Raw genomic sequence first — 23,950 nt, 5'->3', positions numbered from 1 at the left:
CCGTGAATTTCATTCAACAAATTCCTTCTCAATGCCCATCTGGCTTCAGGAATACTTGTCCCTAAAAGGAGAAAAGAAAAAATATATATACACTGCAGGGGTCAAAGGGAAGCACTTCCTTCCCTTTGTTCTACCCCCTGCTATTTTAGAGGGAATGAACGGAGCTGAACTCTTGGCCCAGCATAAATCCAAAATTAACACAGTTGGTTTAACACTAGAACAGTGGTATAATTTCAATAAAGCAAAAATGGTGTCTGTTCCTAAGCCAAGTTCTCTCATAAGGAACATATTGTTATGTATGATGGAAAGTTCATTATGCTGTTAGAGGGCTGTTTCCTGTGTTATGTATTTAGCACTTACATATGTCCTACACACTAAAACCATATTGGTTTTTTTTTGGGGGGGGGGGTTTAAAAAAATCAAGTGTGTAAAATGCAGGTTTGATTCAGGTACATATGGCAGGGAGCTCTCAGTTGTACTTCACTCCCTTCCCTGTGCACCTGTATGGGAAACTGCATTTCCATCCAAAACATTTGAAATGGATCTGAGAGTTTAGTCAAAGGCTGGAGAACAAAGTAGGAGGACGTAACTAAGATGAACAGGGAAGTTACAGTGCAGTTATTAAACAGAGTTGCAGCTTTCTAAACCCACTGAAATCAATGGCAACTTGTGCCTAGCCCTGTCTCCCCTCTTCTGTTTCATATGTCTCTCCTCCCCACCACACTCCCCGCTGTACGTCTGGCCCTCACAAAGTCACACGTGGGAGCCCTGCAGAGGGCAAGGCAGGTTGAGAAACCAGTTTGGAGTAGAGGAAAGGGTTAAACACAAACACCCCCCCACTTTTACTCCCAAAGTCCTCTCCAGAAATCCCATTAAAACATTTTTTTCAAAGACCATGGGGGTAATGTTACACACAACTGTCTGTAACCAGTGGGACAATAAGCTCACTGATCTTCATCCTATACTCCCTTCTGCATTTGCTAGTACAATTAAAGTATCATTTAGTCCTGAATGTAATTCCTGAACTGTTCTTCATATGCCTTTGCATCGACTACAGGAGGAATTGTTTTTGTTTTCTTTTTTTGCTGTAAAGAAGAACAGCCATGGTCCTAAGCATGTGTCTCTTTCAGAAATCCCCTTTAGCATCTTCGGTAGCTGCCTGTAGGCAAATGGCCAATGCATGCGAGTAAAATCCATACTTAACGCAAAAGCGTTGCGTCCAGCCGATGCTGCCGACAACACCAAGCTTAGAAACTGCCAAATAATGCTTAAAAATGTTACACTACCTCACAAAGGGCAAAAGGTCTAAAGGGGAGTTGCTACACAGTTTGAGGCTAGTATTTAATCACTTGGGTGGGAACCAAACTGTTCATTTGTTTGCAATTGAAATCTTGTTGCTTTCTGTAGTTGTTCTGTCTTTATATCTTTCCCAAATGCCCAGTGTAAAATATTGTATAAGGAATCAAAGTGTCATGATGGGTTTTTATATAGTATTATATCTATACTGGTCTATAACAAATACAGCTTTTATCCAGTGCAAAAATGAAAAGGAATATAAGACACGAAAAAGAGAACTGCAAAATGTAACACTGGCTGAAGAAATCTCCATGTGTTTATTGAGAAAATGACTGCAGAAGAGAAACATTTAAAATGTAGCTGGGCTACATTAAACTTTGAAAAGAGTTTTTCTTTCTTTCTTTCTTTCTTTGGAACTGTGAAGAGCTGCCAGTGACACACTTCCACACCATCTCAGGAACATGGACAGAAAAACCTGCTGAAGATCCAGTTTGGAGGAGGGAGCTGGGGAAAAAACACACCGTCAAAATGGGTTGGTCATGGTGCAAGACAAGACTCTCATTTGGGGCTCTTCAGTACCCTATTAGAAGTGCAGGAAGCCACTGCTTGGACTGGTCCTTTAGGTTGGGAGGCTCTTCTCTACGCTCCCATTGCCAATTGTTATATCCTGAGTATGTGTGCGTGCTTGTGTGTTTGTGTGTGCGCGTGCGCTCCAAGCAGTGTGCTTGGCTTGTGTGTGTTATGGCATATGCTTTATTATTTAATTCTTCGTCCAAATATTTGCTACAACCATTGAAAAGAAATAAGTTGTCTGCAAACCAGAAGCAGAGGGGTTGGTGCTGTTGCCCAGAACCCAACCCCGCCATTGTAATATATTTTGAACTTTGTCATGTTATATGTAGAAGTGGTTCCCCACCACCACCCTTACCTGCTGTTTAATGGAAATGGCAGAATCTTTGGAAAAATATCTTTGTAATAAAACAAGGTGATGAAACTCATCAGACGTTGTGTGGGATGTTTTCTATTAAGAGAAGAGAAACAAAATCAAATGAATGCATACAGTTTCTCCAACTGTAAAAATGACTGAAACAGATGAATCTAAGAATGAACCAGCTTTTATCTGGGATGAAAGCAGAGAGAATTAAAAGATGAACCTTCTTGTGAAGTGGATTGATGCTGAGAATGGGCCAAGCTGCAGCTTCTCTCAGCAATCAGTCCAGCGTGGCCCCAGCACAAAAAGGCGGTCCAAGCCCTGCCTGAAAGAGGTGCCAGTATGCCATACTGGTGGTGGGTACCAGCACAAACACAGCCAGGAGGCAGATTCATACAGTTAGCACAAACCAGTTTGTGAGATTCAATGCCTCATTGATTTATTTAGAAAAATTACAGGCTTCCTCTTCAGAGACCTGTTCAAGGCAGCATCAGAATTAACACCCGCCCAAGATGTAAAAACAATAAAGCCCAGCCTGGGCGTAAAAACACCAGGAGCCTGGATTATTTTAATAGCACTTGGGCTTGAAGTAGAGCAATAAACAATTTAAAAAGCTGGACATCCTCAGTTAAAAGCCTGGATAAGATTTTTTGGCATGGCGCTTAAAGTTTGGTATCAGGTGGGCCTTGGGGGAGGGCATACCAAAGGTAAATTCCCTCTGCTGGAAAAGCCCTGTCTCTGGTTACCACCTGCCTCACTTCTGCATGCAGGGGCACAATGAGCAGAGTGTGGGGAGTGGATCTTAACTGGTAGTCTGTCGGTATGGGAGGAAGTGGTCCTCCAAATACCTTAGCCCCTTGTGCTCGCTTCGGCAGCACATATACCAAATACCTCAGCCCCAAGCCATTAGGCCTTGAAGCTAAGAAGCAGCACTTTGAATTGTGGCCAAAACATAAGGGCAATCAGTGCAGTTAAAAAGGAGCACAGAAGTGCTGCAGTCCATGTATCCAGTCCTCCACAGTAGCCTGGCCATCAGCATCTTGGACCAACTGAAATTTCCTGACCTTTTTTCAAAGGCAGCCCCATATAAAGTGCATCAGAATAACCCAACTTGGATGTGATCATTCTGTTGAAGAAAACTGACTAGTTGTGTCCCATCTAGATACTTCTTGTGCATTATTTGTCCAAAGATGTTAAGAGACAAGATGGGTTTTCCAATTATAACCAGGGCTTTTTTTCCAGGGGAATGCGGTGGAGCGGAGTTCTAGAACCCCTTTGTGGAAACACAATTCTCAAAAGATGTTTAAAAGTTCATGATATTGCTTCAAAGAATCCCATGTATTTCTCCTTCATTTCCCTCCTGAAAGTTCCGGCACCTCTTTTTCCAGGAAAAAAACCATGTTTATACAACCGCTATTCCAAAGCAGGAATACTTGCTCTGCAAACTGCTGCACCCTATGCTATCTCAATTTTACCAGTTACAAAAGAAAAAAATTAATTTGTTTCATTGTTCTCCAAAAATTCTCCCCCAAAAAGTCATCAAGGCTTTTCATACTATACATTTTGAGTTAGTAAAACCTTGTCTCAAAAAGCTCATTTGACTCATTTCAAAAGGGGGGGGATCATAGTTCCTCCCCCCCCCAGTGTTTCCCCAAATTTCCAAGTTTTTCTATGGGGGGGGGGAAGACAACAGGAAAAACATTTCTCCGGATTTTTTTGTTTTGTTTTCCCCCCAGACTTTCACATGTCTAGGTAGGGATCACACAGACAAAAGGTGATGCACTTGGGCTTTGGGCAAATAAGTCATTTGAATGCGTGAAGATCCAGAGCAGAGCCATGGCACAACCAGACCAGATTGTTCCCCACTGCATGCATTTATTTCCACCCAGAGGAATGCCTCAGGCAGAAATATATTTGCAGAAGTAAAGAAGAGCGAACTCCACAAAGTATACCCATGCCCTTACACCTACACAGATGTCACTCCCCCCCCCAAAAAACTAGGAAGTACTAACAGCTGGCTAAGAGCCTGAAAAGGTCATGTGGATCATTTTCCATTGCAGCTATCAGAGTACGGTTGCCCAAGGAGAAAACAATCCCCATGCCAATTAAACCTATGCCAACCAGGGTACTGAGCCAGGTTGCCGTCAAGATAAATGATTCCGTTCAACTCAAACTGAAATTCTAGCAAGTTTGCAAAAATGACAAGTTATATGGGCATACTGACAGCTTTTGGTGTTCAGAAATCCCAGCAGGTGAAAGCATTTCTACCACCTCATTTCTCTTTTTTGTCATCTAAAGAGTATCTGTAGTTTACCAAACTCACTCTAGCGTGCCAAGATGTACAAAACCCTCCCCAATCTACCTGGCTCAGGGTCAAACTAGGCGAGATCCAAGATCAGGATCAGCCATATTATTAAGAGAATTCAAGCAGCCAGAAAGGATATCACTTGGACAAGGACTATACCTGCTGTGGTGATTATCTCTTTCCCCCCTGCCCTTTTTCTACTTCTCAGTGGTAGCCCCTCCCCAAGCTGCTATTTGTGCCACAGAGAAAACGCCTGGGGATGTGTGCTTCTCCCTCCCCCAGGGCAAATAACAAAGGAAGGAGTCATTTCCCCCTACCCATGCCTTGGCCTTGATCTAAATCCCTTTCTCCCACCGCTGCTTTTAGCTTTTCTGGGGGGTGGGGACAGGAAATCTTAATCACAGACCTCCCAGATCAAATCTGGTCCTTAGCTAACTGTGCTAGTTTTGTGTAATAGCCCCAAGGCAAGTGTAGTCCCACCAAGTCATCCTGCCAGAATGTCAGGGAGGGGGAGTTGCATACAGATGCAGTTCTGATTTACTCCTTTGGTCCCTGACCTGGCTTGTGAAGAAGCCTTAAGAAGAAGCGCCCTGCTGGATCAGACCAGTGCTCTATCTAGTCCTGTGGCTAACCAGTTCCTCTGGAGGGCCAAATACAAGGCATAGAGGCTAAGACCTTCCCTTGATGCGGCCTCCTGGCACTGGGATTCAGAGGCTGACTGCCTCTGAACATGGAGGTTCCCTTTAGTCACCATGGCTAGTAGCCACTGATAGGTTTATCCTCCATGAATCTGTCTAATCAAAAAAAAAAATGAATCTGTCTAATCCACTCTAATCCCCACCTCATGCATCTAATTCTTTTCACTGGCCTTGAACCAAAGAAATGCACTGTGGATCCAAATCCCTGCTCAGACAATAAACTGTGTGTGATGGACATTCAGTTCTAGACATTGACCCTCTCTCACATTCGATTCCCCATCCCATTAAATGGCCTAACTCGTAGAGTTCTTGTATACAGAAATTTAGGCCACAAGAAGTGATCTCTCTATTAACATAAAATAACTCCCCATTCTGTGTTTCACTCTTCTAACAAATCATCGCACTAGCCAACTGAGACCCCTTTCTTGTAGGAGAAGGGATCTTCATTCTCACCAGACCCAGAAAGCCCCGAGCACAATGGTGTCCTTGAGTGACCCCCTCCCTTTTCCTTTTCCTTTTTTTTTTTTTTTTTTTTGGTAATACTAATGAACACCTGCTATTCCTCCCTTTGGGGAAAAGGCAATGCTGCCCTTGAGGACTCTGGGCGAGGGCCTGTACTAATACCATGTGGTCTGGTCATTCTTGAAGAAGGATTCTTCAAGAAGGCCTCACTGGTGGACCTCCGGATGGCACCTGGTATTTTTGGCCACTGTGTGACAGAGTGTTGGACTAGATGAGCAGAGATGCACTACTCACACCAACATTGGCTTCTCTTATGTTCTTATGTTCCTTACATACCTGTGAGCAGAGATGCACTACTCACACATTCTTTCACATCTGTAAATTCAGATTTTCCTGTATGCAAACCCTCTTTCTGCACCCCACATCAATCATCATAGTTACGAGTCTTTTGCTAGTACTTACTGATCAATCAACTCCATTCCCCAGCATTCAGTGTTATAATGAATTTGACCAAGAAACAGAATGTTGAAAACTTAGTAGGAAGAGGGAAGAGAGGCATCAAAACCTCATTCCCTTTTTTCACAACCTCCACTTCAGATGTGACCTGACTTTGGGATAGGAGTCTAATAGTACTGTCCTAGGTACAATTACATCCTTCTGAGACCATAGAAGTAAACTGGCTTACATAGGAGTGAGATCTACTTAGGCTAGCACTATAAGAGGATTGATGTATTTCACATATTACTGTAAATATGAGGAAATAGGGAAGAGGAAGGAACAAACAGAAATGGCAACAGAGTAAGGAGCATGGAGGGATGACCATTATGGTCACTTGGAACCTTTCAAATTGGGCTGATGCCAGCCCAGTGTTAAGAAGGGTGGTGCCTGGCCTGGCCCTGAGGACAAGAGTGCCCCCCCCCCTGCTCCCTGCTGCAAGGCAGCCCTTTCCCAATGAAACCAGGATGTGATGGACGGTGGGGGGGAGCACTCCGTCATTTGCTACCACAGAGAAAGGATCTGTTGGATCCCCAAGCATCGAGAATAAATCCACGTTTTCAAGAAAAGCAAAATTTATTTCAAAGCGTTGAAGACATACTCAAACACGTTCTTTGTTAGAACTGGGGCTACACAGTTAGGTCAAGCATAATAAAGGAACTTCAAACAGATACAGATCCAATGAATATCTTTCCCGCTGGCGGGCTAAGGAAACGGTTGCGCGCCCAGTACATGGGAACCAGGCAGAACATCAGACAAAACACAGGTGCAGTAGTCCTGGGAAAATCAATAGGCAAGCATTACAGCATCTTCTCCCCCACACAACCTCCAGCGGTTATCTTTTGCATTCCAAAGCAGGAGCAGGATGATAGAAGCCAAGCCGGGTGTAACTGGGAAAGGATATGTACACAGAGGTCACAGAAAACAGAATGGCAGCTTGCTGACATACTGCCCCCCTTAAAATACACTTACAACACACCTCCCGGCCTGGGCGGGAGACCTCCCGGGCTGGGCGGGAGACCTCCCGGTTTGTCCGGGAACCTTCTGTGGAAACTACGGATCAGGTAAGGGGCCCGAATATCCCCTTCTTCCACCCATTCGCGGTGCTGGGGACCGAAATCAACCCATTCGATAAGGTACCAGAGTTTACCACGTTTCACTTTACAATCAAGGATATCAGCAATTTCAAAATGTTCATCCCCTTCCAAAATGACAGGTGGAGGAGGAGTAGTCTCTGGTCTCCAAGGAGACGGTCCAGGATCCTTCTTCAATAGACTCATGTGAAAGACAGAATGCAAGGCACGTAAATTCTTAGGCAAAACAACATCAACTGCCACATCATTTATGACTTTACGCACTTTGAATGGACCTATGAACTTCCATCCCAATTTTCTGCTAGGCCGCAGCATCTTAATGTTCTTGGTCGAGACATACACAAGATCCCCAGGTTTCAGATCAAACCCCACCACCCTACCCTTGTCTGCCTGGGTCTTGTAAGCAGCCTTGGCTGCGTCAAGTGTTTGGCATAGCAGAGGCCATGCGTTTTGCAAGGACATACACCATGTATCAGCATCCCCCACAGGACGTTGGCCCATCCCCTCCAAGAAAGGGAGGGGGGGACTGTCGTAACCAGATACAGCTTTATAAGGAGACATGCCTGTGGAGCTATGGACCGTATTGTTATAACAATATTCAGCAAGAGGCAATAATTCACACCAATCATTCTGTTGATAATTAGTAAAACAACGCAGGTATTGTTCCAGAGTCTGATTAACCCTTTCCGTTTGTCCGTCAGTTTCAGGATGATACGCGCTGCTGAGCCCTTGTTCGACCCCTAAAATGGAAAGAAGTTCCCTCCAAAATTTAGAAACAAATTGGGTCCCCCTGTCAGAAATTAACTTAGCAGGTAATTGATGAATTTTCACCACGTGGGACATAAACGATTTCGCCAACCTCTGAGCTGTAGGCAAGGAAGGAAAAGGCACAAAATGAGCTTGCTTAGAAAACAAATCAACAACCACCCAAATAACAGTGTTCCCTTTGCTCGCAGGGAGGTCAGTAATAAAGTCCATGGACACCACTTCCCATGGTCTCGACGGAGTAGGGAGTGGCTGCAGTAAACCAGGAGGCTTGCCCATCCTGGGTTTAGTTAAGGCACAGGTTTGGCAGGACCTAACAAACATCAAGAGGTCTTTGCGCATTTGTGGCCACCAGAATTGTCTGCGGATGAGTTGCAAAGATTTAACGAAACTCCAATGCCCTGCCAGTTTCGAACCGTGAGCAGACTCCATCACCTCCCTCCTCATCGAAATAGGCACATACAATTTGTCTCCAGAATAAATCAGACCTTCAGGGCTACGGACACAATCAGGTAATGTCTTAAGGGAGGCATCATCCTCAGCAGTAAAAGCAGAAAGATATTTCTGGACCCAGGCCCCCCCTCCCACAGGGAACAGGGAAGGCGAAGTCTCATCAGAGTGTGGAATCGTTCGCGCTTGCGCCCGGGTGACCACGGCCCCCCCCAGATGGGAGGGGGAAAAAACAGAGTCCATGATGATCTCACGCTGACTGTCATGTTGTGGGAGGCGTGAAAGCGCGTCAGCCAGGGAATTAGCCGCCCCCGGGAAATGACGAAGTGTGAATCGAAACTTAGCGAAGAAGTCCGCCCAACGAAGTTGCTTAGCGTTGAGAGAACGGGGGGATTTCAGCATCTCCAGATTCTTATGATCAGTCCAGACTTCAAACGGCAGTTGCGCCCCCTCCAGCCACTGCCTCCAAGTGGAGAGAGCCAGCCGGATCGCTGACGCTTCCTTTTCCCAAATCCCCCAGTTTCGTTCGGCATCAGAAAACTTTTTAGACACAAATGCCAGGGGATGTAACCGACCATCTTCCCCTTCTTGCAAAATAGCGGCCCCCATAGCCACATCCGAGGCATCAGTTTGGACAATAAACTTCTTAGATTCATCAGGGCGCGCCAGCACCGGCTCGGAGGTGAACATCAGTTTAAGTTTCTCAAAAGCCTCTGCGCAAGCAGGGGACCATTTAAGCGGGGCGCCAGGTTTCGTAGCATCAAAACCCTTCCCTTTGGTCTTTAGCAACTCAGTCAGGGGAAGGGCAATTTGCGCGAAATTCTGGATGAAATTTCTGTAAAAATTGGCAAATCCGAGGAACATTTGCAATTGTTTGCGGGTCCTGGGGGGCTCCCAGTCAAGTACAGCCTGAATTTTAGCAGGGTCCATTTCAACCTTCCCCCCAGAGATGCGGTATCCCAAAAAGTCAATGCATGTCTTGTGGAATTCACATTTTGACAGCTTAGCAAACAAGTGGTGTTCATAAAGTCGCTTAAGGACCTGGCGCACCAATTTAATATGCGACTGGAGGTCCTGAGAGTACAGCAACACATCATCAAGGTAAAGGACCACTCCTTTGAATAGAAACTCATGTAGGACCTCATTGATTAGGTTCATGAAGACCCCCGGAGCCCCTTGAAGGCCGAAGGGCATAACGAGGTACTCAAACTGCCCCAAAGGGGTATTAAATGCAGTCTTACTTTCATCCCCCTCCCGGATGCGCACACGGAAATATGCATCCCGGAGGTCAAGTTTCGAGAAGATCTTGCCCTTGGTGGCCTCAGCTACCAAGTCCTTAATTAATGGGAGGGGGTAAGCATTGGACAAAGAAACAGCGTTCAAACCCCTATAGTCAGTGCACAACCTAAGCCCCCCGTCCTTCTTCTTTCGGAAAAGTACAGGCGCGGCGAAAGGGGAGGAAGCCGGGCGAATGAAACCTCGGGCTAGGTTTTTATCAATAAAGTTCCGCAGTTCGACTTTTTCAGCCGGCCCCATCGCATAAATTTTACCTTTGGGTAATTTACAGTCAGGCAAAAGTTCAATAGCACAGTCAGTCGAGCGATGAGGGGGCAATTCGTTAGCTTCCTCTTCGCCAAACACCTTTGCCAAGTCTCTATACTCTCGAGGCAAAGAAGCTAACTCTTCCGGTTGCAAAGTGCCGCAGGGGAACTGTGTGGTCGGCTGGTCCCCCCACGAATCCACCCAGCAGTGATCCACACACTTAGCCGACACAAATTTGACAACCCCTTCTTCCCACAAGATGTAAGGGTCATGGGTAAACAACCAGGGACTCCCCAGTACTAAGTCGAACTGCGATTTAGGGGTGACAATGAAGGACCTGGATTCCCAATGATCTCCCGCCCCCAACCGCAAAGCCATAGTCTCGTGCGTACAAGGTTCCATGGGTGCCCCATCCATCTGAGTAAAAATGATGGGGGACTTCAAGGGGACTATCCCCGCTTCCAGTGCAACTAACACTCTAGGGCTGATGAGATCCCTCCCACACCCAGAATCAATCAACGCTCTTACCCTAACGTGGGTTCCTAGGAGCGGATTCATTAAGGAGACAGTCACGAAAAATAGGGAAGGGGTTTCTCTCACCACCTTGGGCGCAGCATTAGAATGGCCTTGTCGTTTTGCGCCTCTCACAACAGGCCGTTGTCGTTTTCCGCCGTTTCAGCCACCAGCTCTTCTTCGGACTCGGCGGCAGCCGGTTCATTTTCCCCCGAACCTTGGGCTGCCTGCAGAGCTTTGGAGAAACGCGGTTTAGCCATCCCCTTCTTCCCCGACAGCGGTGTCTTCGGGCTTGGGGTAGGCGGCTTGTCTTTGACTTGACGGCTGCCACAATCCACAGCGAAATGCCCCTTCTCCCCGCACTTGAGACAGAGCCCCATCTTCATCCGTAGTTCCCTTGCCGATTCCGACAGGCGTTGAGTCTTGGGTTTAGAGGCACCGACAGCGGCGGGTCTGTTGGTCGTAGCAGCCAGGTCGAGTTTGATGGTGGTGAGCCGGTCTTCTGCATTTTCAGCTTCTTGGGTCCAGGCCATCAGGGAGACAGGGTTGACAGTTTTCAGAACCGTTTCTCGGATTTCTGCGTTGAGACCCAAGCGATACATCTCAGCCAATATATGATCAGGGTAGTCTCGGAGCTTAGCTGCTTGCTTGTGGAATTCCAGAGTGTACTCGCGAACCGACTTCTTGTTCTGGCGGTAGGTCCGGAGGAACGCTTTAGCTCTTTGACTCGCGTTGACATCTTCGAATCTCGCCCTCAGCGCCCACATGAATGCTCGCAAATTCAAAAGTTCCGGACCGCGGTCGTTGTGCAGTCCAACATACCATGTGGCGGCGTCTCCTTTCAGTCTTGCCGAGATGACATCAATGAGACCAGCTTCATTTCGGAACAGGTGTCGACTCTCTTCTACGAATTTATGCACCCTCACCGTGAAGAAAGCGAGTTCATCCGGGTTGCCGTCGAAGGTAGCCTCCAGCAGATCCTTGGGTCTGGGTCGTGGAGGCCTCACCAACGGGCCCAGCTGCCCCGGAGCTCCCCTGGGAGGGAAACCCGGTACAACCGGTGGCCCTGCTGGTATTGGCCTCAGCGGCGGCGGCAGACCCGGCACCGGCGGACCCCCTGGCATCGGCGGCTGCGCAGGCACTGGCGGAGGCGGTCTCACCGGCTGCTGGACAGGTACCTGCTGCGCGGGAACTCCCGGTGCTTGTAGCGGCTGAGCAGGCATCGGCGGCGCGGGAAATCCCGGTGCAGGAGCAACTTGTAACTGCGCGGCGTGTGCGTCCAGGAAATTGGCCATTCTAACGTCCAACATTCCCGGCAGGCCTTCCATCACATCCTGGAATGCCCGCATTAAGTCTCTCACCGAGTCTTCCAGTTCTGCTAGACGTTCCCCGGTAGTTTCCTCCGGGATGGGGTCCCGAGGGCGGTAGTCCGGGGGTGGGTCATAGTCCTCTTCCGTTTGGAAGGCTCCGGTGCCCTCCTCATCTTCTGCGTGACCACGCGGTCCCGACGGCTCGAACATCCACTCCTCGAGGTCCTGCTTGGGGCTCCCCTTCTCCGAGGTAGACCCAGGTTCCGGGAACAATCCCTTGTCAAACAGACTCTCACGTAATCCGCTCCCCCGACGGGAGTACACCTCACGGGTGCCTTGGGTGTTGTACATAGTCCAATCATCCTGCTGGTGAGTCTTCCGCGGACCCCATTGCGAAGGGGTCGGAGGCGGCCAAGACAGATGTGCAGGCAGGCGGGGAATCGTTCCCCCCACGGCACCCTCCATGGAGGCTGCAGTCGTGAACACCAAAGGAGCGGAGGTATGTGGGACCGATCCTGAGTCCCCCTCCGTGTTAAGTAGGTTTCCCTCAGTTCCGCTCATGATCTTGCCAGATTCGGAACGATAGGAGAAAGGGAGTTCTAACAATATGTTGGATCCCCAAGCATCGAGAATAAATCCACGTTTTAAAGAAAAGCAAAATTTATTTCAAAGCGTTGAAGACATACTCAAACACGTTCTTTGTTAGAACTGGGGATACACAGTTAGGTCAAGCATAATAAAGGAACTTCAAACAGATACAGATCCAATGAATATCTTTCCCGCTGGCGGGCTAAGGAAACGGTTGCGCGCCCAGTACATGGGAACCAGGCAGAACATCAGACAAAACACAGGTGCAGTAGTCCTGGGAAAATCAATAGGCAAGCATTACAGCATCTTCTCCCCCACACAACCTCCAGCGGTTATCTTTTGCATTCCAAAGCAGGAGCAGGATGATAGAAGCCAAGCCGGGTGTAACTGGGAAAGGATATGTACACAGAGGTCACAGAAAACAGAATGGCAGCTTGCTGACAGGATCGTTCTGCCTTTTGGTCTCCTCACAGTTTGTCCTTTGTTTGTCAATCTTCCTTGGGTGTCTTTTCCCTCCTCTCTTTTGGGAGCTGAAGTTGACATTTTTCTTCGAATGGCCCGGTCTAAAAAGTGTGCTAGATGTGGCACCAAGATGGTTTAACATAGCTTGTGCCTGCTCTGTTTGGGAGTGGTCAGGAGGACAGACTGCCTCCTCCTCGTACCCTGTCCAAGGGCAGTGGACAGCCCCATACCTTGTGAAGGAGAACTTGAGATTGATCTGCAGCTTTCACCAGTCCCTCAAACTTAGAAGAGGTGCTCATTACAGCAACACATGGTTCCAGCTCAAAAGCCCTCAACTGCCGTTTTCCTCTTCTGGGGCACACCTCAAGCATCACAGTATCCATATGCTCTGCTTCCTTGGGGGGGGGGGGTTCAATCAGCAACCAACGGTTTATGCACCACAAGTCTTGCTTCTACCAACAGCTTCTCTTGGTGCCAACCCTGCAGCTACTGCAGCTCACCCTTCTACTCTGATTCTGAATCCTATGGGTTCAGAGTCTGAAGAAGACATGGCACCTCTGTCAGAGCTCAGATCCAATGTGCCCTCGGGTCTTGTGGGAGACTCCACGCCAGTTTCACCCACTGAAGACCTCTGTCGCTATTCGAAGAAGCTGATTCAGATGACAAAATCACGAACTGGACATTGCCTTTTCAGATTGAATACCCATGGATCTTATCCTTAGGCTCCTATATTCTAATACCCCAGGACCTGTAGCTTTTCCAGTACTGCAAGTGTTTCTGGATATCGCCACAAGTCTCTGGGACAGAAAACACATACCAAGTGAGCCAGAAGGGATGCAAGTTTTTGTTCACCTACCCTCCAGCCAACTCCCTCGTCACAGAGGTTATGCCCTCAAAAAAGCCAGCTAAGTCCCACTCATCACTTTTCCACAGGGAGGGACAGTCTGGGAAGAAAAAGCTACTCCTCTGGAGCTTTGGCTTTCAGAGTAGCAAACTACTAGGCCATCATGAGACATTATCAAATGTTCCTTGGGTTCTACCAGGATCTCCTGCCAGATGATAAGAGAAAAACTTGGCTAAGAGTATTTAAGCTGAGGGCATTAAATTGTGCTTCCACACAAGACTACTGCAAAACTGGTTTATAAGACAGTTGACCCCTTACATCATTCTCAGTGGAAGTGTTTTTCTGTACCCAGATTTATTCTTAATTCTTTGATTTATTCTCTGAAGCGATGGTCTTGCGACTCTAATTCATTGAGGGGCTGTGAATTTGGCACTTGTCTTCATGACATAGCAATCGTGACAGATGCATCCCTAATGGGTTGGGGGCCCCACTGTAGTTAGTGTTTGGTCCCCTACTGAGTCTTGGTTACACATAAATTTCCTGGAACTTAAGGCTATTAGGCATGAACTAACTTCTTTTGCAGCTGTCCTACAAGGCAAAAGCATCCAGCTGGCTACTGGAAACATGAATGCCAAATTCTACATCAACAAGAAGGAAGGCATTGAGTATTTAGCCCTATGCACAAAAACTATCTGGATCTGAGACTAAGTAATTCCAAGGGGAAATATCCTTGCAAACTGCCCACACTGTGAACTTGTCAAACACCAGAGCAGACACCCTCAGCAGCAGTACAATGTCAACAAATCACAAGCGGAGAAGGAGGAGGAGATTGGATTTATACCCTGCCCTTCACTACCCAAAGGTGTCTCAGAGCGGCTTACAAACTCCTTTCCCTTCCCCTCCCTACACCCTGTGAGGTAGGTGAGGCTGAGAGAACTCTGACAGAAACTGCTCTTTTTTCAAGAACAGCTGTGCCAGAGTTATGGCTTGCCCAAGGTCATCCAGCCAGGTACAAGTGGAGGAGTGGGGAATCAAACCCGATTCTCCCAGATTAGAGTCCGCGCACTTAACCACTACACCAAACTGGCTCTGACAGAGTCTCAGAGACTGTTATTTCACACCCATATCCAAGCTATGTAAATCTATTTGGTACTCGCAGCAACTCCGAATGCCCACTTTCCTGCATCCTAGCTCCTTCTTGTTGGAAAATTGGTAAAAATAGTTAAATATTTAGAGGTTGCAATGGATCTTTGTTCACTGGAGAGGAGGCATTTTCTTTCTATGTAAAAATCTTTATTTCTAAAGGCAAGGGTACACAGGAAATCTACGAAACAACAAAGACTTAAAGACTACATGCTTGCAACAATAGACACACAGTAAAGGAGATTCTTCCTTTCTTCTTGACCCCTAGAAGGAAATCACCTGAATGCATTAAACAATGATTGTTAGTAAATAGGCTTCAGTTTCCCTGGCTTTCTGCCAGGTTCCCTTCCAGGTCAGTCTAAACAATAGCACACAAGGTTAGCACATTAACTCTATAATGACTGAATTTTAGACATTGGAACACACATATTTCCAATACTTCTAACCCAATTTCTATTGGGGATGCCTTCCAGCTTACAGGGAACACTCTTCTACTCTTTTCCTCCTATCCCTCTTATGAGAAGGGTGGTGTCCAAATTACAGAGATGTCAGACAGAGATGTCTGGCCCCATCAAATCTTGTTTCCCATCCTATGGGACTTGTCAAATGGCAATCATATCTATTCCCTGTAGAGGAGGGTCTAATTCACATAGTCGGCCTACATTTTCACAGCTTGCTGTTGCTGCATCTGACAGCCCGGCTGGTATGGTGACAATGGGTTTGTCCTCTAGGGTTGCCCAAATTATTATTTTCTCTCTCACAAACCCTCCACTTGCAGATCATATGACACTAAGTGAGGTAGTAAAAAATACAGGTGCCGGTTGAAAAGGCAGGAACACCCCAAGGGGAGGGGAGCACTCCTGGTGATATAGGAAGTGCTGGGAAGTTTTGCCAGCTTTCACCTCTGTGGCTGGTCTGCATATGTGCAGTCCCCAATGTGTCCCTGTGCAGAAGACTACCCAATGAACAACAGTTAGAGGTAACGGCTACCCTGTTTTCCTAACATTCTGACTGGAGGGGGGGGTAGAGTGCTATATAATTATGAGCTGGCTGGGTTGGTTCTCAGGAAGCCAGGCCAGCAGTTGGCATCCCCAGGAACTTTTGGGGTGAGGTGATGGGCAGAAATGATGTCCAGCAACATCTTATGTGATATCTCTCCAAAAACCCAGATGTGATGTCATGTGTCAGGTGGTGCTCTGGCCTTCCTGGAAAACTTCAGATGGCCAGACCATAGTCCAACACACTGATGTCACATCTAGGTTTTCAGATGGATGTGATGTCACAAGTTGTCAATGTCATTTCTGGCCTTGGTCTGTCTGTCTGTCTGTCTGTCTGTCTGTCTCTCTCTCTCTCTCTCTCTCTCTCTCTCTCCTCCAAAGGCAGGAGGGCGGGCTGGTCTAGTGGGAGGCCTTCCACTACAAGTGGGCTATTGGCATCTCCAGCTGACTCAAAATGTCAAAACCATTTTGTTTTTGCTTTATTGTTTTCATTGTGAGCTGATTACAGCAGATCTGGAGAGACAGCACACAAATTTTCTAAATAAATGAAGCATTTGCCTCAAGTTTTACTGACAGATGGGAGGCTGGGGAGTGGTAGAGAAATACAGGGCAGCAGGTTTGGGAAAGGACTGTAATTCCCCATTGCTCTCTATGTCTCCTGCATGTCAAACTCAACAGGCCTTTAGGTAGTTACTAAAAACAACACTAAGGATAGGTACATCTGAGAATCTCTCTTACAATTCATACTGGCACCCTTTCCCCTCAACCCTTAGAGTTAACTTCTTTCCCCCACCTTACAAAATCACTGCTCTTCATCTAAGCAAGTATATGACAGTACCCTGCTGATATTAAATGAAAATAATTAGTGAGGGTAAGTGCATCACCTTCACAGGGGGTTTTCTCTAAATTCCCTCTCCTTGGAAACTCACCACAGTTCAAACTCAGCATTTTTCCCCCAGATAGCAACAATACTTATATTTTTAATATAACAAAAATTTGGGGATGGATGGGTGGAGTTTATACTTGCTCCTGAGTTTAATCTGTTTCTAATTGTGTGTGTGGGGTTAACAATTGCTACCATTCAATTCCCCCCACCTCAAACAGAGTACATCACTGTTTACACCTTGCTGCTGCCTCAATTGGAAGAATAATTACAGCCATTTTTGCATAATCACAGTTCTCAACAGCTGTAGGACTTAACATTTCCTTATTTAAATTCTGCCTTTCCAATTATTATTGCCAAAAATCATAAAATCAATCTGACAGATAATTATTTGTTTCGAATATCAATCATCACAAAACAAAATAAATTGCCAAAGCAGATCAAAAACAGGGAATTACCAGCAAAAGAGATGATAATAATAATAACAATAACAATAATAATAATTTTAGGCATAATTCTTTTTGGCAAAATGTTAAGAAGCTGCCTTTTCAACATTTCTAGTGCTATTCACTAAATGTTGTTGTTGTTCATTGGACCAAGTCATTTCCAGACAGCACACAATCTAAATATTTGCATGGTATCTCTCTATATAATAATTCTGTTTTGGTCATGGACTCTCCTGAACATTCCACACACTCCCAAATCAGTTGGCTCCCTGATCTGTCACTCAGAAGCTGTCCCTATCCACCGGCTGCGTTGCCTGAGTCTCGCCTCCAATATTCTAAACAGTTTACTGTTCCTCTCCCCCCAATAGCCAGTCGGAACACAGAGGTCATTTGCATATGTGGCGAGATTGGCCTTTGCCTCTAACATTCTAAACACCTTGCTGTTACTGTTGGGAGTCATTGAATGTGTCCTGAGGTAAAATACATATCCCAGTCTTCCCTTAAACGGTCACTGGAGTTGCCAATCTCCCTGTGAGGCCTAGAGATCTCCCAGAAATCACCGTGTTCCCCAGCCACAGCACATCATTTCCCCTACAGGAAATTTCCCAGTTATTACATTGCCTGCTTTGGGCTATGGACTCTATGGCATTATACCCTGCTGAGGTCCCTCCGCACCCCAAACCCTGCCCTCCCCAGGCTCTACCTTCAGATCTACAGGTCTGGCCCTCCACTTAGTATTGCCAGTCTCCAGGCAGTACCTGGAGATCTCCAAGATCAGTTCTCCTGGAGAAAATGGCTGCTTTGGGCAATGGACTCTATGGAATTATACCCTGCCAAGGTTCCTCCGCACCCCAAACCCTGCCCTCCCCAGGCTCTACTCCATAAATCTACAGGTATTTCCCAACCCAGAGTTGGCAACCCTGTAACTAGCTATGGGACCACTTTTCAGACCCTTGGAACCCAGAAGACATGGCATAGGAGGAGGTGCTCTTCTACCTTAGCTGCCACTGCATAACCCCAAATCAACATAAGTCAGGGGTGGAGGGAATCATACCATGAGGCTGTCCTTCCATACTACCCACTTGGGGCGGCCAAATGACTTGAGATAGCCCTGTCTTATAGCTAAGCAGAAGCAAATAAACATGGCTTCCCTCCCTCTATTTTCCCCTTCCCTCTGCTGCCCCACCAGCCACAGTCGAGACACTCACCTGGAGCTTCCTTCTAGAGCTCGTTGTATTTCTTCCCACAACAGGCCTTACTCCTAGTATCTTTATAAAGACATGACAGTCACAGATATATTTACCACACAACACACTATAAAATATGTTAACAATAGTTATTAATGTATCTCTCTGGAAGTACTTCAGCAGCTCCAACTACTTCTGCCTTGCAAGTCATCACCATACCTGCACAGCCGATTGGATCCCCCCCCACCAGGTGATGGATGCCTGGATTGTGTGTGTGTGTGTGTGTGGTGGAATGCTGAGACTCCCAATGGACTGCGAGGCTTCACAAGCATGAAATGGCATTAATGACAACATGGAACCAGACAAATACCAAGCAGGAAGACCCCTTTGGAAGGTGCATTTAATTGTGGCCACTGGCTAATGGACCAGTCCTCCCACAGTTTGTCTGAGCAGCTGGTTGCTGAGGGGTGACAGTGGGTCTGGGAGGGAGGGGGGAGAGGGCAAGTCCCATCAGCTGATGGTGTTCATGTGAAAAATGCTCCTGATTACAGTGTGTGGTGTCATGTTACAAGACATGAGAACTAGCCCATGGGAAGCAGAACAGCACATCAAGGGGGTCAGCTTGTGACCAATGGGCAGGGTATGGGCAAAGTCAGCAGGTGTTCAAGCATCCCTACTCCCTAGGGGCAGATTGGCCATTATGGCCACCAGGAAAACTCCCAGTGGAATGATGGCCTGGGGGAGCCACCCTCCCTGCCAAGGCCACTCCAACTTGGGAGCCACTACCCCTGCTGGGGCCACCGCAGCCCAAAGAGAGGGGTGGGCATGAGTCCTCACCACCACAGTGAGTCAGAACAGCAGAAAAGGAGGTGCCAAGCTCAGACTCACCCTGCCTAGCACTGAAAAGAATATGCACAGCCCATCTTTTGCCATGCTTGGCCACTCCTGGCCTTGGCATGGTAAGGGATGCCCCTGGCCATACCAGCCTTGCCGCACACCCAGCTCAGCCTTTCTGCTGTGAAGGACCTGCCCCCAACCCAGCAGCTCAGCCAGATATGTTATGCTTGTGGCAAGTCAGGCATGCTATCTCCTCCAGGGGGGCAGGGCAAGGGGGGCTGGGAGTGGGACCCCTTTCCAGGGTTCCCCCCCGTTCCTCCAATCTGCCTCTGCTACTCTATAGTGGGTATGCCCCCTTTTCCCTTTCCTCTTCCAAACACTCTGGGGTCCCTAGTTCCTTCTCTGGACCTGTTCAGTCTCCTCTCCCTTAGCGTAGGGTGTCTTTCCAGGGATTCCACTTCATGCACCTCCTAGCTGGAGCTTACCTCTTTATTCATTGTCCTGACCAGGGAGAGCCTCAGGCTAACCTCTGCCTTCTTTCCTTCCAATTAAGAAGCAAAGGAAGGTTTTATGTTCCCACAATCCCCTTTGTACCGCCTACTGTCAGGCTCCTCCTCTCTGCCTTTCTCTCCTCCACTTCTCTTGCCAGCCTCTCTCACTTATCCAGCCAAACTTTGGCTTGCTAATGGGCACTTGGGAATGGTGTATGGGGGCGGCGGTGCTCGCGTCCCCGGCGCCTCCAGAAGAGGTGTCTCGGGTTCAACTAAGGGTAGAGGCCGAGGGTCGGCCACCGGGAGTTGGGCCTGGTGTGAGGTCTCCGGAACCTCGGCCATGTCCGAGTCCTTGGGGTCCAATGGCATCATCTGGTGGCGTAGCTGGTCGATGTGCCGGTGTAGAACTTCGCCGTCCTCACACGAGACCTCATGCGATCGGGGGGCCTTAACTCATATGACTCGTGCCTGGATCCAGGCGGGCCCCCGGGCGTAGTTCCGTGCGTACACGGGATCTTCCGGGAAGTAACCCCTGGCTGCCTCGTGCATCTCTGTGCCTGGTGCCTCTGTCGATGCCCGGTCAGGGTGCATACGATCCAACCGGGTTGCCAGGCGGCGGCCCAGAAGTAGCTCTGCCGGACTGCGCCCCGTAGTGGTGTGGGGAGTTGTGTGCTGGCTGAACAGGAAAGCCGCCAGTTTGTAGTCCCAATCTGAGGAGTCCAGGTGGCAGAGGGCATCCTTCATTGTGCAGACCATGCATTCTGCCTGGCCGTTGGTCGCAGGATGAAACGGGGCTGACCGGACGTGGCGGATACCGTAATATCTTGTGAAGTCCTGGAACTCACTTGAGGTAAAAGCTATCCCATTGTCCGTGACCAGCGTGTCGTGGATTCCCTGGGTTCTGAAGATCCGCCACATTGCCCGGATGGCCGCCTTCGATGACGTGGAAGTTATTGGGACTACCTCTAGCCACTTGCTGTAAGAGTCTACCAGTATAAAGAAAAGCTGCCCCTGGAAAGGTCCCGCAAAATCTAAGTGTAACCTAGACCAGGGGCGGTGAGAGGATTCCCAGGCCCTTTCCGGGGCTCGAGGGAGTTCTGTCCGAGAGGTCTGGCAGGTCTGGCACCTCTTTACTACGTCTTCAATGTCTTTGTCCAGCCCCGGCCACCAGACATAACTCCGGGCCAAGGCTTTCATGTGCACCACCCCTGGATGCGCCTCGTGCAGGGCTGTTAGAACTCGTTCCTGTAATGGCTTAGGGATGACCACCCGGCTTCCCCACAGTACACAGCCATTGTGGACAGACAGTTCGTCCTTCCGGGACACGAAGGGAGCCAGGTCCGTGTCTCCTTTGGCCTTGGGCCACCCCCTCACCACCCAGTCCAAGACCCGACAGAGAAGCTTGTCCTTTGAGGTGCAGCGAGCCACCTCCGAGACGTGGACCGGCTGCTCCTGGAGGGACTCCAGCCATGCAACCTGGTGGGCCGGGGCTGGATCTGGGTCACAGACTGGCAGTGGCAAGCAGCTCAGGGCATCCGCATGCCCCATCGCCTTCCCAGGGCGGTGCACAAGAGTGTAGGCGTACCCCGCCGTGAAAATAGACAAGCGCAGCACCCGGGGGGAGATCATCTGAGGGGTTTGGCGGTCGGGGGCGAGGAGGCTCAAAAGTGGCTTATGGTCCATGTGGACTGTGAACGGGTGTCCATACAGATAGTGGTGAAATTTTTTCATCCCCGCCACAATAGCCAAGGCCTCTTTATCAATTTGTGCGTAGTTGCGCTCAGCCGCCAACAGAGTCCGTGAATAATAGGCAACCAGGACCTCGCGGCCATCCAGCAGCCGATGTCCCAGGACCACCCCGACCCCATAAGGCGAAGCGTCACAAGCCAGCACCACGGGGAGGGCCTCATTGAAATGCGCCAGGACCGAATTTGACACCAGCAGGTCCTTAACTGCTTGGAACGCCGCAACTTGCGGCGGGCCCCAGACCCAAGGTGCCGATTCGTCCAGGAGGCATGGAGTGGCTCCGCAACTGCAGCTTTGAGGGGCGAGAAGGAATGATAAAAGTTCAACAGCCCCAGAAAAGCCTGCAGCTCCGCTTTAGATTTTGGGGGCGGTGTGTGTGTGATGGCTTTCACCTTGTCCGTGGTGGGGTGGATGCCGGAGGCGTCGACCGCAAAACCAAGAAACTCCACACGAGGGACCCCCAGCAAACACTTCTCCCACTTGACCTTGAGGCCAGCCGTGTCGAAGCAATGTAACACAGCCCGCAGCCGGTCGGCGAAAGACGAGTGGTCCAGGGCAGTGATCAGCACGTTGTCTAAAATCGGCTGAACTCCAGGGATACCTTTTAGGAGTGAATCCATAAAAGATTGAAAAATACCCGGTGCGACCGAGACTCCAAACTGGAGGCGGTGCACCTTGAAAGCCCCCCTGTGCGTCATGATAGTCTGAGCCTCGGCCACAGCGGCATCAACCGGCAATTGTTGATACGCCTGGGCCAAGTCCAATTTGCCAAACACCCGGGCCCCCGCTAAAGCGGCCAACACATTGCTCACCACTGGCACCGGATACGCATGAGCCTGCAGGGCTTTGTTAAGCATGCATTTGTAATCCGCACAAATGCGTATTTCCCTGTTCGGCTTAACCAGGGTGACTATGGGGGTTTCCCACCGGGCTGACACGACCGGTTCCAGGACCCCTTGTTCCACCAGGCGATCTAGCTCAGCCTCAATCTTAGGCTTCATTGCAATCGGCGGTAGCCTGGCCTTAATGCGGATAGGGCGGACAGGAAATGGGGGGTCCCAAAAACCGCCCCAGGGTACCATCAAATACTCGGGAAAATTCTGCGCACACGGCGCCAAAGTCCTGGGACCGGACTTGGTTGATCCTGTGCAACGACAGTCCCAGAGGGCCAAACCATGATAGTCTCAGCAAGCTTGAGCGCGGTTTCTCCACCACCAGCAGTTCTAAGGGGCCGTTAAAGTCCTGGAACTGCACCCGGAACTTGCCCCAGCCCCGGATCTCCACAGGGTGCTTATTAAAGTCCCGTAAAGCGAACCCCTGTGGTTTCTGCAGGCCCCCCCCACCCGTGGACACAATTTGCGGAGCGTATCCGCAGAGATAAGAGAGTATGAAGACCCCGTGTCTACCTCCATACTGCAGGGGGACCCCTCTATCCTGACAGTGACATGTACTTTGTTGGGGCCATCGGGCGGCAAGTTACATACCAGGTGTTGCTGGTGATGGGCCGATATGGAGTGGAGGTCCATGTGCTGCTCCGGCGTGACCTGGTGGGCTGATGACTTCTGGCGTTGGTCTCTGGAGCGGCAAACCCTGGCGATGTGCCCCGATTTGTTGCATGTGCGGCAGATCGCGTTTTGGAAATGGCACGACCTGTGTTCATGGTCTTCCCCACAGCTGGCGCACAGAGCCAAAGGGGTAGAAGCCTTGCTCATTTTGGAGGATGATTGATGTGGGCGCTGGGATGCCCGCTGGCAGACCTGTAGTACCTCCTCGTCCGAGGCATCGGAGCTGACCGTCACTTGGGTGCGGTGGACCGCCTTGGCGCGGTGGTCTTGATGGGCCTTCTCGTAAGCGGTGGCCTCCCGGATCGCTTTATCCAGGTCCAGGTCATCCTGGCAGACCAGCCTCCTGCGGAGCTTGGGCTCCCTTAGCCCCACAAGGAACTGGGTCAGCAAGGTGTCCACTAGGTGGGGAAAGGAACAATTGATGGCTGCTCGCCTGAGCCCGGCCAATAACTCGGAGGCCGGCTCGTCTGGCCCTTGGACCCGCGCACAAAAGTTCATGCACTTGGCAAACTTTGTGGGCTTCAGCGAGAGGTGGTCGGTCAATGCTTTCACCAGCACGGGGTAGGGCTCATCCTTGGTCTGTGTAGGTGTTATGAGGTCCTTGAGTAGCAAGACGGTGTCCATACCGCACAACCAAAGGAGATGAGCTGTTTTCTTCCCCTGGTCCACAATGTCATGGCAGTCGAAGTAGTTCTCCAGGATCTCGAGCCAGGTCTCCCATTGTGTGGGGCGGGCGATATCGAAGGCAGCGATGCTTTCCTGGGTGGCCGCCATCTTCCTGCTACACGTGGCACGACGGCGGGAACGGCGGGAATTAGCGAGCGTAGGGAAGGAGCAGCGCAGTGCTGCCTTGTAGTCAGTGAGGAGTTGTGGAGCGGCGCAAAGAGCTGCGCCTTCGA

The 23,950-nt window shown here is 49.2% G+C and overlaps 1 protein-coding gene across 1 annotated transcript; it reads right to left on the bottom strand.

Moving 5' to 3' along the window:
• Positions 1 to 28: 28 nt before the first annotated feature.
• On the bottom strand, positions 29 to 21,288 carry LOC107122206 (uncharacterized protein K02A2.6-like). Its single transcript, XM_015425232.1, has 3 exons — positions 20,494 to 21,288; positions 2,225 to 2,317; positions 29 to 61 (listed from the first exon to the last, which is right to left on the bottom strand). Exons 1-3 carry the CDS (start codon positions 21,286 to 21,288, stop codon positions 29 to 31), a joined length of 921 nt encoding a protein of 306 aa, XP_015280718.1.
• Between the last annotated feature and the right edge of the window lie 2,662 nt (positions 21,289 to 23,950).

This window comes from Gekko japonicus, unplaced genomic scaffold, assembly GCF_001447785.1.
Source record: "Gekko japonicus isolate JY-2015 unplaced genomic scaffold, Gekko_japonicus_V1.1 scaffold2, whole genome shotgun sequence".
Lineage (NCBI taxonomy): Eukaryota > Metazoa > Chordata > Lepidosauria > Squamata > Gekkonidae > Gekko > Gekko japonicus.
This window is presented reverse-complemented; position numbering and strand designations above follow the sequence as displayed.